The 13810-nt window shown below is 39.1% G+C and overlaps 1 protein-coding gene across 12 annotated transcripts in view; it reads left to right on the top strand.

Moving 5' to 3' along the window:
- The window catches only part of MPDZ (multiple PDZ domain crumbs cell polarity complex component), a 175244-nt gene that overhangs the window by 134974 nt on the left and 26460 nt on the right, over positions 1–13810 (top strand). For 5 of the 12 annotated variants that reach the window (XM_027549240.1, XM_027549241.1, XM_027549244.1 and 2 more), the window contains 9 exons: positions 541–639; positions 1357–1428; positions 3716–3878; positions 5599–5795; positions 7057–7148; positions 7365–7455; positions 9681–9761; positions 12285–12377; positions 12468–12542. In XM_027549240.1, coding sequence (XP_027405041.1) covers positions 541–639; positions 1357–1428; positions 3716–3878; positions 5599–5795; positions 7057–7148; positions 7365–7455; positions 9681–9761; positions 12285–12377; positions 12468–12542 — 963 coding nt within the window. The remainder of the gene's footprint in view (positions 1–540; positions 640–1356; positions 1429–3715; positions 3879–5598; positions 5796–7056; positions 7149–7364; positions 7456–9680; positions 9762–12284; positions 12378–12467; positions 12543–13810) is intronic. The other 7 variants (XM_027549247.1, XM_027549250.1, XM_027549248.1 and 4 more) reach the window with 2 other exon arrangements.

Below are 13810 nucleotides of genomic sequence, written 5' to 3' on the forward strand. Positions count from 1 at the left end.
TAAAAAGACTCCTAACTGAGAAACAAAATAACAGAACACTGAAGATTACCAGTGGACTAGAAGACACATGTTTAATTTGCATTCTGCAACTGATAGACTCTTATTTTTGTGGTTTTTTTTTTAACCAAAACAGCATAATTTGCTTCTAAGTGTAAATAAAAAGCCATTTATGGTTTTTAATACTGAAGCATGTTTACTGATATGCATGGAACATATATATTAATATAAGTGGGTGAAATATATAGGCTTATCTGTCCATGATAGTGACAACATTCAGTGAAAATGAAAGAAATTTGGGGCCAGTTTGATAGACTTGCTTCCTTATATGTTTTGTGGCCAGATTTAGATTTGAGTGTGGATTCAGGTTGCTCTAGGAAACACTTAGTTCTAGACTGTTTGATAAGATGTTGTTATTAATGATGAAATCTGATAGGATCTGATGTCACATAGTTATTTAAATCAGTCATTACTTTATCCTTATATTGGAGTTGTTTTAAATACATTTCTCTTGCGCTCAGCGCCTCTTATGTTTCCTTTTAGAAATCCCCTTTGCCTTCCTTGCCGCACAACCTTTACCCTAAGTACAAGTTCAGCAGCACTAACCCATTTGCTGGTTCTCTACAGTTCAACGCTGACAAGGTTGGATAATGACCGTTGTCTTGCCATTGCCTTTTCCAATGTTTTGTTCTTTGTTGCTAGTGTGCATTTGTCCCAGTTCAGTGTTGACTGAATTTGGGCAAGGACAAAAAACAACTGTGTGTTTGGAGTGGGCATGCAAATCCTTTCTTAAGCACATTTTCTTGCCAGAACCTATTCATTTTTATAGCTGAAATTAGATGGCCCTTCTGAAGAGTAAGGGAAAATCGTGAGTCTACTGCCCTTCTTATATTTTGGTGTGAATTGAATTTTCAGATATATAAATTTTTCTTAGTTGCAAAACATATAAGCTACTTTCATACATAATTTCTCTAAAAACCTTGTATTGATTTAAGTCCTTCTTAGACTTATACAAGGTGGTCCTAAAAGCTCTTCCTTAATCAGCCCGCACATAATTGTGTATGTGTGAGAATCTGTTGAATATTCATAAAGGATGTCCACGTAAATGCCTGATCAGGAAGCACGGAATTGTTTCAACGTTTGTAAATCTATACTAGGATTTGTCATATTCTGATGAAATTATAAATCCAAAAATGAAAGAAAAACTTATGAGAATTTGTATACTATAATTTGATTGTGAAAGGAGAAAAGCTGTTTTTTCAGGAAGCATTTTATGAATATTCATTGGATTTTCATGTTATTGTAATATAGATAATCAAAGATACTGTATCTGAAGGAATATGTTTTCTGTTACTGTAGGCATTACAGAAATCAAGTAGAGTTCTCTTCCGTTGTTCCCCAACTAATCCTTTTGCTCCCACACCGTTTAAGGTTTGTCTTCGTATGAAGTTCTCACGAGTCAGTGAGTGTGTTACAGTGTGCTATGCGTGTACATTATACTTGTGTGCATACATGGCATGGAGTGATTTCAAGTACACTGCATTTTTGCCAGTGAAGGCTGAATGGTCTTCATTAAAGAATTGTGTTTTTGTGGATAAATTTTTAGAAGTGTCAACAGCAAGCTAAATTCTACAATCTCAGTAAGAATGAGAGTATCAGGCATAACAAAATAGAACACTTATTTCCTTTTTAGTAAATGCAGGCTTATATTGACTTTATGATTAACCAGCTATGTTAGGGCAACATTTGAGTTTATTCACAGTATGAAAATGTTCTGCCTAAGTAAGATCCTGAATAGTTTTTAGGCAAGCAAGTTTTGTTTGTTCATTTGTTTTTTAAGGAAAATAACAGCTCAGGAAAGTTATGCAGAGAGTAAGATCTATAAAATTTGCATCTGTAAATTTATTAAAATTATGACAATTTTAAGTTAGACTTGATTCTACTTTTTGAAAATGAAATGGGCTTAATTCATGCTTCTCAAATTTTCCATTGTTAGTAAATTTTTAAAAGAATTTTAATGAGAAAAATTCTAAATTACATGTTTCTCCCTGCTTTAGTATCATTACTGACCCTTCTGAATCAAATGAAGTTTTTTGTTTGTTTGTTCTTATGTATTTGTGCATTGCTTTTTTGAAAGTTTTATGGCACAGCACTTGGGAAGATAACAGGATTCTGTTGGCACTAATAATTTTTGTCTGTTTGACCAGTGGTATGTAAACCAAGCATTTTAAATACAGCAGATTCTGTGACTTGAAAATCTGTTGCCCATCCATTAGTGGCTGTCAATCAGCTCACCTGTGCTTTGCCAGAAAAATAATAATTCATGTTTACCCGGACCGTTTTGGGGGCAGCTTAGAGTCCTGAAGTAGTGTCTGAATCATCAAAGAAAGATCATATTCAGCGCCCTGTGGTTTTATTTTTAGGTGTATTTTGACTCAACACCATTGAATCATTTCTAAGTATTTGTACATTCCTTTCATTTAGTGTATCATGTAAGAAGTACTTTTAATCACATTTTTTCCAGCTATACACATGTAGAATAAAACGAGGCATATCAGAGGGATTTTTGTATAGGGAAAAAACAAACAAACAAACAAACAAACAGTAAAATAGACAAAGAAGGAGAAATGTAGGCTCAAGGCATCAGGGACAACCTGAAAACGTGTTAGAACTTTAGCTGGGTATCTGTGACCCTTGATTGAGGTACTCTGTGTCTTACTGTGGAAACTGGAGGAGAAAACATGACACAGTGGAAAGTGCATTGGGTTAGGTTAGAAATTAAGCAAAGAGAAGTCTAGTTTCGCAAGGTTATTCTGAATAAAATCTTTCGCCTCTCATGGCCTTGGTATTTAATCTGTAAATGAATAAAATGGACTCAGTGACGTAAAGATGTTTCTAACTGTAATCTGCTTGAGAATCTATAATATCAAACCTTGACCCACTACGTTTCAATTAAGAATAGGAAAGAACCCGATGATACCAAACCACCCCCCCCTTTTTTTTTAAATTAAGACTTGTAGATTTAAGTGACAGCAAACATACCAATCAAGCTTTGGCTTTTTATGAAGTATTCAACCCTGTTTTTCCATTTATGTTTAGGGCTACCTTGGCAAGCGGATGGTGGTTTTGTCCCTTAAAACCAGCCCCTCAGATCTGAATTTGTGTGCTCTTTGCTAACAAGCAGTCACTCTGGTAGAGGATCCTGCATGTGCAGTGCTTTTTCATGAATTTGTTGAGTCATGTGGAGAGAGGATTCAGGTAGCAATAAAAGTATTTATATATAATCTCACTAACAAGCTTTGAACTGCTTTGTTTGATTACCATTTTTAGTTTGTTTCCAGTTTCTTGGAAGACTTTTTTAGACTTCCACAATCTTGTCTAGATGAGTTTTGAATGAGATTTTTTTCCCCCAAAACACAAAATTTGTACAGCTTTCCATCTTCAGTTATTTAAGCCTGCAAATTGAGTAATTCTTCACCTTAAAATACCATGTAATCGTTTAATGGATCATGCTCTGAACATACTGATTTGTTTAGTGTATTTAAGCTTTACCTGAATCCTGTCTGCCATTTTTATATATGTGTATTTTCCCATTATTTAATATGTTAGATCTTTTAAAGCTAGTAGTTTGGTTTTTGATGTTGCAGTCTTATTTCTTTTCCTTGAGTTTTCCTTCCTTAGACTGCACATACCCACTGCAGTCTTCTTGTTCCCACAGGTGCCCAGTCAGTCAGAATCAGAGCCAGAAAACCCTCCTCTGTGCCACTCGCCTCCACCCCAGCCTCCAGTGTTGGCAGAAATGAGTGGGGATCACGCTCTGTCATCTGCAAATGAAACCTCAGAAGATGTGGATGAAGAGGATGAGTTTGGTTACAGCTGGAGTAAGTTGTCTGTTTCAAATGCATTGACTTGTAAGAGGTATCAAACTGTTCATAGCTCTGGTTCTCTCAAGGCTTATGCCCCAGATGGGTAAATACATTTCATCTTCAGTTACACATAATGCAGTTTTGTGTAGAAAAAAACTAATGTTTGTTGTAGTTGAGTATAGCACACATTCCTGAGGCTTGAAATCACATTCTTCTGTTTTGTAAATCTGCAACCCTGTTCAAGCATGCTTTGCATTTTTCTGCAAGTTGAGGTGGTCAGGGCACTCTCTCAGAAGCTCTATTGGATCCGCTCTCTCATGCTCTCCAACAGAGCATCACCCCTTTTAGGCCTCAGATTCCTCATTATAAAATGCATTTGTTGATGCTATTTAAACAGCCTGGAATTTAGGTATTTCCGTACTAACACGGTAACATAGTGTAAGTGTTGAGATTAAAAAGTTGGGGCATTTGGCAAGTTGGTTAACGACCTCTTAAGTTGTAGCATGGTGGTTATTCCCCTTTTTAAATGCGTTTTCTGCCTCAGGTTGCTAAGGGTTAATTAGATAATGTCTGAGCACGATGCCTGATGCACAGGAATCATTTGAGGGCAATTATTGATAGAATCATGGGAGTGTCTCTGTTTCCTAACAAAATAAGCCATTTTACAGAGGTTAAACCAAAGTTATGTTTCAGTGCTCTAAAAAGTTTCGTTTAAAAAAATGTAATTGTTTTCCTTAAGAATACTGTGGTATGTGCTTTGGGGAAGTACAAAGTATAAAATTTGTACTGCTAGATTCTAGAAGGAATCAGGAAATGGCAGTTTATGAAATTGATGCAATTAAGAATTAATATAGAATGCATGACATTAACCCTTTAGTAAGATTTTCTAAGGGATGATTTGTAAAGTTTGCAGTTTTCTTAGTCTTATTTCTCATTAAATTAGAATATTTTGCTAATCCATCAAACTGGCCAGAATGTACTCTGAGGAAAACATGAAATGGAATGTTTCAGTTACCTATTATCATATTCCAAACCACTCCAAAACTTAATGTCTCAAGAAAGCAGGTTATTAGCTCCCTCACGTGCCTTGTGGTAAGTGTTAGCCACTGGCTGGTTGTCATCTGGGCCTGGGACACCTACCAGATTACAGAATAAATGCTACCTTTTGAACATGGGAGATGGGAGATAGGAAAGGTCTCATTTAATGAGAACAGGTACGTCCATATGTCTTGGTTGGATAGCTCTGTGCAATAAGAAAACCCATTCCATCTAATCTGGATCTGTGTACCAAGCACTACCCAGCATAATGCAATGTGCAGTGTCCGTGTTGCTGTGGGAGAAAAGTTTCCCCTGACCAGGGAAGACAAATCCTCTGGATGTTCTGTTCTCTGCAAATGATAAAGTAACTTTCTGTTTTAATCACAGTCTTTGGAGAGCTTATTCACGTGATCACATGGTTCACTCCTTTGGGTCTGCTCACCTCAGGTGAACTGATGAGTCAGACACCGTACTCTCTGCATCCTAGAGGCAGAAAAGCTACTCAGAATTTGGGTGCTCTAGGAAACCAGTCTTGACGCCCAGGAGGCCAGTCTGTTTAGCTTTCCTTAACCGCTAAGAATTAGTTTTTGGTACAGTCATGGCCTTATAATGCCATTCTCAATAACCTTCCAGAGTAAAGCCTTTGGCTGTGAATTATCTCTTACTCCCTGTGGTTTTTTGTTCTTGTTGTGTGCAGAAAATATCAGAGAACGTTACGGAACCCTCACAGGCGAGCTCCACATGATCGAACTAGAGAAAGGTCGTAGTGGTTTGGGTCTGAGTCTTGCTGGGAACAAAGACCGATCGAGGATGAGTGTTTTTATAGTGGGGATTGATCCAAATGGAGCAGCTGGGAAAGATGGTCAACTGCAGATTGCAGATGAGCTTCTAGAGGTAAGTTCTTACGGCAAACACTGCATTTACTCCCACTGAATTGGTGTGACAGAGCCATCAGTTTCCAGAAAACCCACCTGGGTCTCATATGGTGACTGAGAAAACTATCACTCACCTAATAACAAAGATGTACTGCAGCAAATTTGGCTCGAGAGCAAGTCTCTACTAAGTACGACCCATGTTCCCATTAACTTCCATTAAAGGTTGTGACTGTGTAGCACCAGAAAAAATTTTTGCCCCAAGACAGTAATAAAGATCACACTTCAAAAACATTTTTTAGTATGTGCTGCATTTTTATTAGGAGCTTTTGAAAAGCCAAATGACCAATCATGCCCCTGTAATGAGACTGATCACTGGACCTTCTAGAAGTTGAATCCCTCATGGTACACTTGATGGGGGTGGATTGTTGTGGGGTTGAATTTAAGGCTAAAAACCAAAAACAGTAATTCAGCCCACCAAGCAGAATAAACTTGCGGACTATACTTTTATAGTGTTTGGAATTGTGTTTGCTTGATTTTTTTGTCCTTGCCTCCTATAGGCTGGGATCCACGTGTCTTGACACTGCTTTAGCACATTTTCCCATGCCTCCTACGTTTCCCTCTTCGCTAGGAAGGCTCAGTCAGCAGCGGCTAACTGACAGGATGAGTGGCAGTCTCTGCTAGGCAGCGTGCTGCTTAAGCACCTTCCACTGCCTGAAGCCTGGGTATGCCAGCACTGCTTCTCCCAGTGGCCCACCCCCAGGCCTTCAGTGCTGACATTAACTGTGAACTGTGATAGTCAGGCCTTCCCAGGATGATCTGTGCTGATCACAGGTGCCTCTGCAGAGCCCTTGCTTGTGCAGAGTATTCTTCAGACTACACGCATGGAATTTTAATGTTGGTTTTCAACATGAGCTTTTTCTCTCAGCATCAAAGTCAGGTTCATGTTGTGGGAAAGAAAATGTATGTACTATTTTAAAGGAAGAAAAAAAAATATGCTTTTCATTAGATTGTTGTTGTTTAGTTGCCAAGTCCTAGCTCACTCTTGTGAGCCCATGGACTGTAGCTCACCAGGTTCCTCTGTCCATGAGATTCTTCAGGCAAGAATACTGGAGTGGGTTGCCATTTCCTTCTCGGGGAAATCTTCCCAACCCAGAAGATCAAACATTGGCAGGCATATTCTTTACCACTGCGCCACCAGGGAAGTCCTTTGCATTAGAAAGGAGATAAAAATTTGTAAAATTAAAATTCTGGGCTCGATTAATGATATTTATTTCTCATAGATCAATGGTCAAATTTTATATGGAAGAAGTCATCAGAATGCTTCATCAATCATCAAATGTGCCCCTTCTAAAGTAAAAATAATTTTTATCAGGTGAGCATTTTCTTTTCCTGGTTTATAAATATTTTTCCTTAGCCGTTCAATTCTGATTCTTTTGAATAAAAATGAAACATATATGAACGTGTAAGTGTTGTAGTTCCAAGCCTTTGTGGCTACAGAATTTTGTCTAATTATCTGAGTCTTCAAGCTAAAGAATGAAAATAGTATGAATGGTCATGATATTACAGGTTAGTGCTTTTTTTCCTTTAGAAATAAAGATGCAGTGAGTCAGATGGCTGTATGTCCTGGACATACAGTGGAACCCTCGCCTGCTACCTCAGAGAATCTTCAAAACAAGGAGGTTTGTAGCTTATATTTGTTTCTCTGGGAAGCCTTAGTTTATGCATCACTTATTAATTTAGCTAACAATTATAGAGCCCTTTCAGGGATATAAGAGAGAAGTGAATTTCTTGATCCTCTTGATCCCCAATATGTTTATAGCCTAGTTTATGGAACACTCATGTAAATAAGCATGGCTTACATGAAGCCCAGTAGTAGAGCCTGTCAAGGGAATAATGAAGGCAGAAAAGGAGTTGACACTGTTACCTCTGGGGAGAGAATGCAAACATAGGGGAGGTCTCACATGAGGTGTACATTGAGAGTAGGTGTCTGGGGCCGTAAACACTGCAAGCAGAGGACATGGATTGAGGGATGGGCTGGAGGCTCTGGCAAATGCAGAGAATTGATAACTGCAGAGCTCTGTTGAACAGTGGGAGGCAGGGAACAGGTAGGGTTGGATCATGAGGATCACCATGCAGACCTTGTCTTTTAGGCTATATGTTTGCAGACTCAAAGAATGATTATTTTTAAGAACTCTGGAAATGGTACAGAGAAAAATCACAGGTTGCAGGACAGAGAAGTTGAAGGGAGCAAGAGAATTAAAGTAATTCACGGGATAGATATGGAGGACCTGAACTGATGCCCAAAAATAAAAGAGAGAGAGAGAAGAAATGGTTGTGTCAGGTCTTTAGAACCCAAATAGATATTACTTCATCCCTAACTAAATATATTCAGTGAGGAAAAATGACTGGTTGAGAATGTATTCATCCACCACCAGGTACCATTTAGGGGCTGAGCATAGGCTGGAGAATGAAACAGATGAGATGTACCAGGTTTCCAGATGTCTGATTTGGTGACTTTAATAGATGGTTATCTTTTATCAAAATAGAAAAAGTAAAAAAGAAAAGCAGGTATTTATTTAAAAATAGAGAACTTTCTCTCTGAGGCAGCTTAAGAATGAAGTGTCTATTGGAAAGCTCGGTAGAAGTGTTCACGGGGACGTTTGGTCTCGAGTTTAGAGATGAATCCCCATAGATGCCAGCTTGGGAGCCATGGGAGCTCAGGCTCTGTCTGTGGAGGACATTGAGAAAAGATGAGAGCCGAGGGCAGAATTGTATGATATCAGTTGTAAGGAGAATTGACAAGTCCAAAATGAAGAATCAGGCGGGTGGGTCGCACAGCAGCTGAGGAGGGCTCCTGCGAGAAGGTGAATAAAGAGGGTTCATTGTATTTGCCAATAGATGATTATTAGTGATTTTGATAAAGCAAATGGTGGATAAGAAATTTAGGAAAGAGAAGGCAGTGGCCAGAGGATGACACAAATTTAAGAGAGTTTTGGTGAAAGCTTTGTGTTTACTTTGTTTAGAATGAGTAAAAGGAGATAGAGAATGAAAACTTAAAATTAGAGGAAGTATGATACTGTCAGTGGAAAAGGGTATGAATTGGAAACACTCTTCCCTAAATTAATATCTAAACATTAGGCTTTTCTGTACGCAAGATGCACAAATCACTTGTCTCATGCTGGTGAACGGACTCACTGATCATAATGGGGAACTGAGTGAATCAAGTGGTTTTTCAAGATTGTAAAGGAGAACATTTTATTTTCATGTGAGTTGTACCAAAAACGTCCATCAAGAAAATGGATTTTAGTAACTTTCGGGTAAAACATTTAACAGCTCCTACATTCACTTGATGTCTAGCACAGTGAAACATAGTGAATGGTGCCTCTGCTGGCGTTCTGTATGTCAGTGCTTGTGCTGTTCGGAGCTGGGTAACTATTAGGCATCATTGTAGAGTAAATCCATACAGTCTTGTGAAGCATTTTATGTTTCTGTGCTCCAAAATAATTACTGTCTAATCACACCTCATTCATATCTTTAAGATATAATGTTCATAAATGTCATGAAGTATTAAGATTATAATGATGGAATATAGCATATGAAATAATGTTAATTAAGCGGCCCCTTTGAGGCTTCCCTGGTGGCTCAGCAGTAAATAATCTACCTGCCAATGCAGGGGACATGGGTTCAGTCCCTGGATCAAGAAGATCCCCCAGGTTAGGAAATGGCAGCCCGCTCCAGTATCCTTACCTACAAAATCTCATGGACATAGGAGCCTAGTGAGCTACAGTCCACGGGGTTGCAAAAAGTCGGACACAACTTAGTGACTAGACAACAATAAACAACTATTTGGTCAAGCAAAACAACATAACATTTGCCTATTTTGTTGCCTTTTTCCCTCTGCCAGGCTGAACCGAGTGTTACTACTTCTGAGGCAGTTGTTGACCTCAGTTCGTTGACAAACGTGCAACACCTAGAACTTCCTAAGGTAAATCTGCTTAGAATTGGACTGAAATGATGTGAGGACCGTGACACTGGTGTTCTGATTCACTGTTTCCCAAAACTAGTCTCCACAGACCAGCAGCATCAGCATCACCTGAGAGCTTGTTAGAACTGCAGGTGCTTGGCCCACCCTGATCTCCCGAAGGAGCAGCTCTGGGGTGTGCCCTCAGCTCATGTTTTAATAAGCCTTCTCCATGATGCCAGCGTACACTAACGTTTGATAACCATTGTGCTAATTGATACTTGAGCAGGGGCCCAGCTTCTCCTGCTTTTATGATTATCCCAAGGTATGACATTTAGTGATCTTGTGTTTAATTTATTTACAAGGACTTGCTATGGACGATATAAAACATTAAACAAGTTACAGGCTTTGTCCTTTGTCAGACCGAAAGCCCAAATGCCTAGAAGTCTCACTGATAGGCATCGTTGAGGTATTTGCTTTTGAAAATATCTGAACCTTGGATTCAAGTGACCACTTGAAAGAGGTGGTTTGTTGAACAGAATCCTGTAAATGCTTTTAGGTGCTGCAGGTTCATGCTGGAATGCAGGTGGACAGTGGATGAACAGAATAAACAGAAAGAGCAGTGACATGCTCAGGGAAGAGGAGGGGAACGGAGGAGGTGGAATGGGGGGACAGAGGGATTTTGTGTGTAATGCTACAGCAGAAAGGAGTGCTTTCCTCCGAGACTCCCAGCTCCAAGGCAGGGCACCAAAGGCCGTCTGACTGGGTTGAATCCTATTTCATCAGTTACAGACTTAACACATTTTGTGATCTTGCTTTGCCTCCATTTTTCTTACCTGTAAATTGGAGATGATAGTCTTACCTTTGATATTGTAATTAGAAAGGTTAAATGAGTTGTTTATAAACTGGTGGGCATAATGCCTGATATGTGGTCAAAGTTTGTTAAGCACTTAGTGGAAAAAAATACTGATTCTTCTTGGTTTATTTATTTTTTTAAAATAAATAACCCTGTACAAAAATGGATTGCTCTGATATTATCATGTACTTTTTTTTTAATTATTATTTTTTTATGATCTTATCATATACTTTTAAGAAACATTGTCATGGGCAGTTTGTGTTGTGGGTAAAGGGAAAAGAACAGAAGTCATTAAAGCTTTTCTGTCAAAAAGTCCATACATGTCCATTCCAGCATCCCTCATTCTGTTGCCATGTCAGAGAGAGTCCTTTGAGACAGCAGGGGAGAGGGGACAGGATATTTTAGAGGTTTAGAGATGTTAAGGAACGTATCCAGATTTCCAAATCTAGCCCGCAAGTATATTATAGCTGAGTTCTGCTTACCGTAAACCTGTGTAATTGTCTCTGTATTACGCACATGAAAAGAGTGGTGGTAGGGAGGACGTGCAATGACAGTCTGGAATGTCATCAAGCATTAATGGTCTCTGTCAGCAAAGCAGCGGTATTCGTAATCTTTAAAATGATGATGAAGCTTTACCTCGATGCCATGATCCTAAAAGTGCATGGCAAGCATGGCTCTCATGTAAGCTCCTTTGTCTCTTGCTTTCTGTCTGCCTGGATGGCAACTGTAATAAGGGAAGTTGCTCTAACCAGAATGAAAATATTCACTACCCTATGGTAGATTTTATTCATATAAACGCTAAGAAGAGGTAAAAGCCAGCATTATGGAACACCTGGTTTTGATAAAAGAAAGTATGGAAAATATAGCTAAAGTAAGTGTAGCTCTTCTAGCCTTGGCAGGTTTTCAGGGTAAGTCTTTGGACTCATGAGTTGAGAGCATTTTCACTCTGTATCAAACCAAAACCCGAGTCTTTGAAGTAACCAGTGTGGATTTTCAGCCCCAGAAAGCACAGAGCATGTGTCAGGGCAGCCTGTCTGCTGAAGGATAAGGGATAGTGGAACAGGCGTGCAAGGACCGGTATTAGTGGTTATGTCTAAGCCAGAAGAAGGAGGCAGGAGTGTGCTTTGGTTTTGAGTCACTTAACCAATTACACAGAACTGAATTCTCAAACGTACATTCATTAAGTTGTTGAATACATTTTTATTTTCTGAATCTACTGATAAAGTGACTAGAGATATGTTAGTTGGTGTATGTGCTGAAAAGAAAAGACCCTGATGCTGGGAAAGATTGAAGGCAGGAGGAGAAGGGGACGACAGAGGATAAGATGGTTGGATGGCATCACTGACTCAATGGACGTGAGTTTGAGCAAGGTCTGGGAGTTGGTGATGAACAGGGAAGGCTGGCGTCCTGCAGTCCATGGGGTCGCAAAGAGTCGGACACGACTGAGTACTAGAGATACTAGACATAGGGGAGGAATGAGAACATTTGAATATTTGATGGAGGAGAAATTTAATCCGACTAAAGTAATTCAAAGTTTGCTTAAGAAAAGGGGATTTCGAAGAGTGGATTTTAAAACACCTTTAATTGCTTTTCTAGCCTTTGAATGTTCAGAAGTTTCGGTCACATACCTTTCTGTTTGGATAAATTTCATGTTTCACATTTCCTAAGTGTTTCTGTTTTTGTTTCTGTAGGATCAGGGGGGTTTGGGCATTGCCATAAGTGAAGAAGATACAGTCAGTGGGGTCATCATAAAGAGTCTAACAGAGCATGGGGCAGCAGCCAAGGTGAGGCCTCCCCCTTCTTACAGTCAGAAACTGGTGAGGAAGGGAATTCTGTCTGTAAAATCACTCAAAAGTTTCCATGTTTCCATCTAGGATGGACGGCTGAAAGTTGGAGATCAGATCTTGGCTGTAGATGATGAAGTTGTTGTTGGCTATCCTGTTGAAAAGGTACTTATCCAAAAGAAAGTAAATGGTACTGTGAACTCATCCTTGGAAATGGCTAAGTGTGTGGGGGTGGGGGTCAGTCATGGGATCAAACCTGTTTAGCTGTATTAGATATCTGCAAGGAAGAGAGGAGATTTGAAAAGTACTTAATTTCTACTTTCTGTTTTCTAATTAAGATGATAAGTATTTTTCCTGTTACCTGATAAATTCAGTATTCAGTGGGCATTTTTGATAAATATCATTTCAGTTTTCTTGAAGGAAAACTTCAAACTTCTAAACAAATGACAACTTAGTATTAAAACCAAAGGAATATTTTTAATGAATATTTGCTCCTGTGTTGTTTTTGTTCAGGAACTAAGTCATGTCTGTCTCTGTGACTCTGTAAACTACAGCACACCAGGCTTCCCTGTCCTTCAGTATCTCCCTGTATTTGCTCAAACTCATCTCCATTGAGTCGGTGATACCATCCAATCATCTCATGCACTATCGCCCTCTTCACCTCCTGCCCTCAATCTTTCCCATTGTCAGGGTCTATTCAGATGAGTCGGCTCTTTACATCTAGTGGCCAAAGTATTGGAACTTCAGCTTCAGCATCAGTCCTTCCAGTGAATATTCAGGGTTGATTTCCTTTAGGATTGACTGGCTTGATCTGCTTGTTGTCTAAGGGACTCTCAAGAGTCTTCTCTAGCACTGCAATTCGAAAGCATCAGTTCTTTAACACTCAGCCTCCTTTATGGTCCAATTCTCACATCCGTACATGATTACTGGAAAAAACATAGCTTTGACTATAAGAACCTTTGTTAGCAAAGTGATGTCTCTGCTTTTTAATATACTGTCTATGGATTTGCTTCTATAAATATCCACTATTTATATTGCTTTATAAACAGGTTTTAAAACTCAGACATTAAATTATTATAACTTTTAAGTGGATAAATAGTTGTTTATGCCTGAGTTTCTTCCTTCTCAAAAGTGATCTTAATACTGTACTTACTGGGAGTTTCACTTGAGCCTTTGGTAAATGCTAGAAAAACAAACAAACAAACAAACTGTGTTTCTTTGAGATTTGGTGGGTCACTGTGTCCATTTATACATTGGCCAGCAAGGTGCTTAAATCATTTTAAAATTCAGTTTGTGTTATTTTGGAGGAAAATTGCTTCACAGTGTTATGGTGGTCTCTGCCATACATCAGTGTGAATCAGTTATAACTATATATGTATCTCCTCCATCTTGAGCCTCCCCACCCCCAATTCCACCCCTCCAGGTCATCACAG

Source organism: Bos indicus x Bos taurus, chromosome 8 (genome assembly GCF_003369695.1).
Source record: "Bos indicus x Bos taurus breed Angus x Brahman F1 hybrid chromosome 8, Bos_hybrid_MaternalHap_v2.0, whole genome shotgun sequence".
NCBI lineage: Eukaryota > Metazoa > Chordata > Mammalia > Artiodactyla > Bovidae > Bos > Bos indicus x Bos taurus.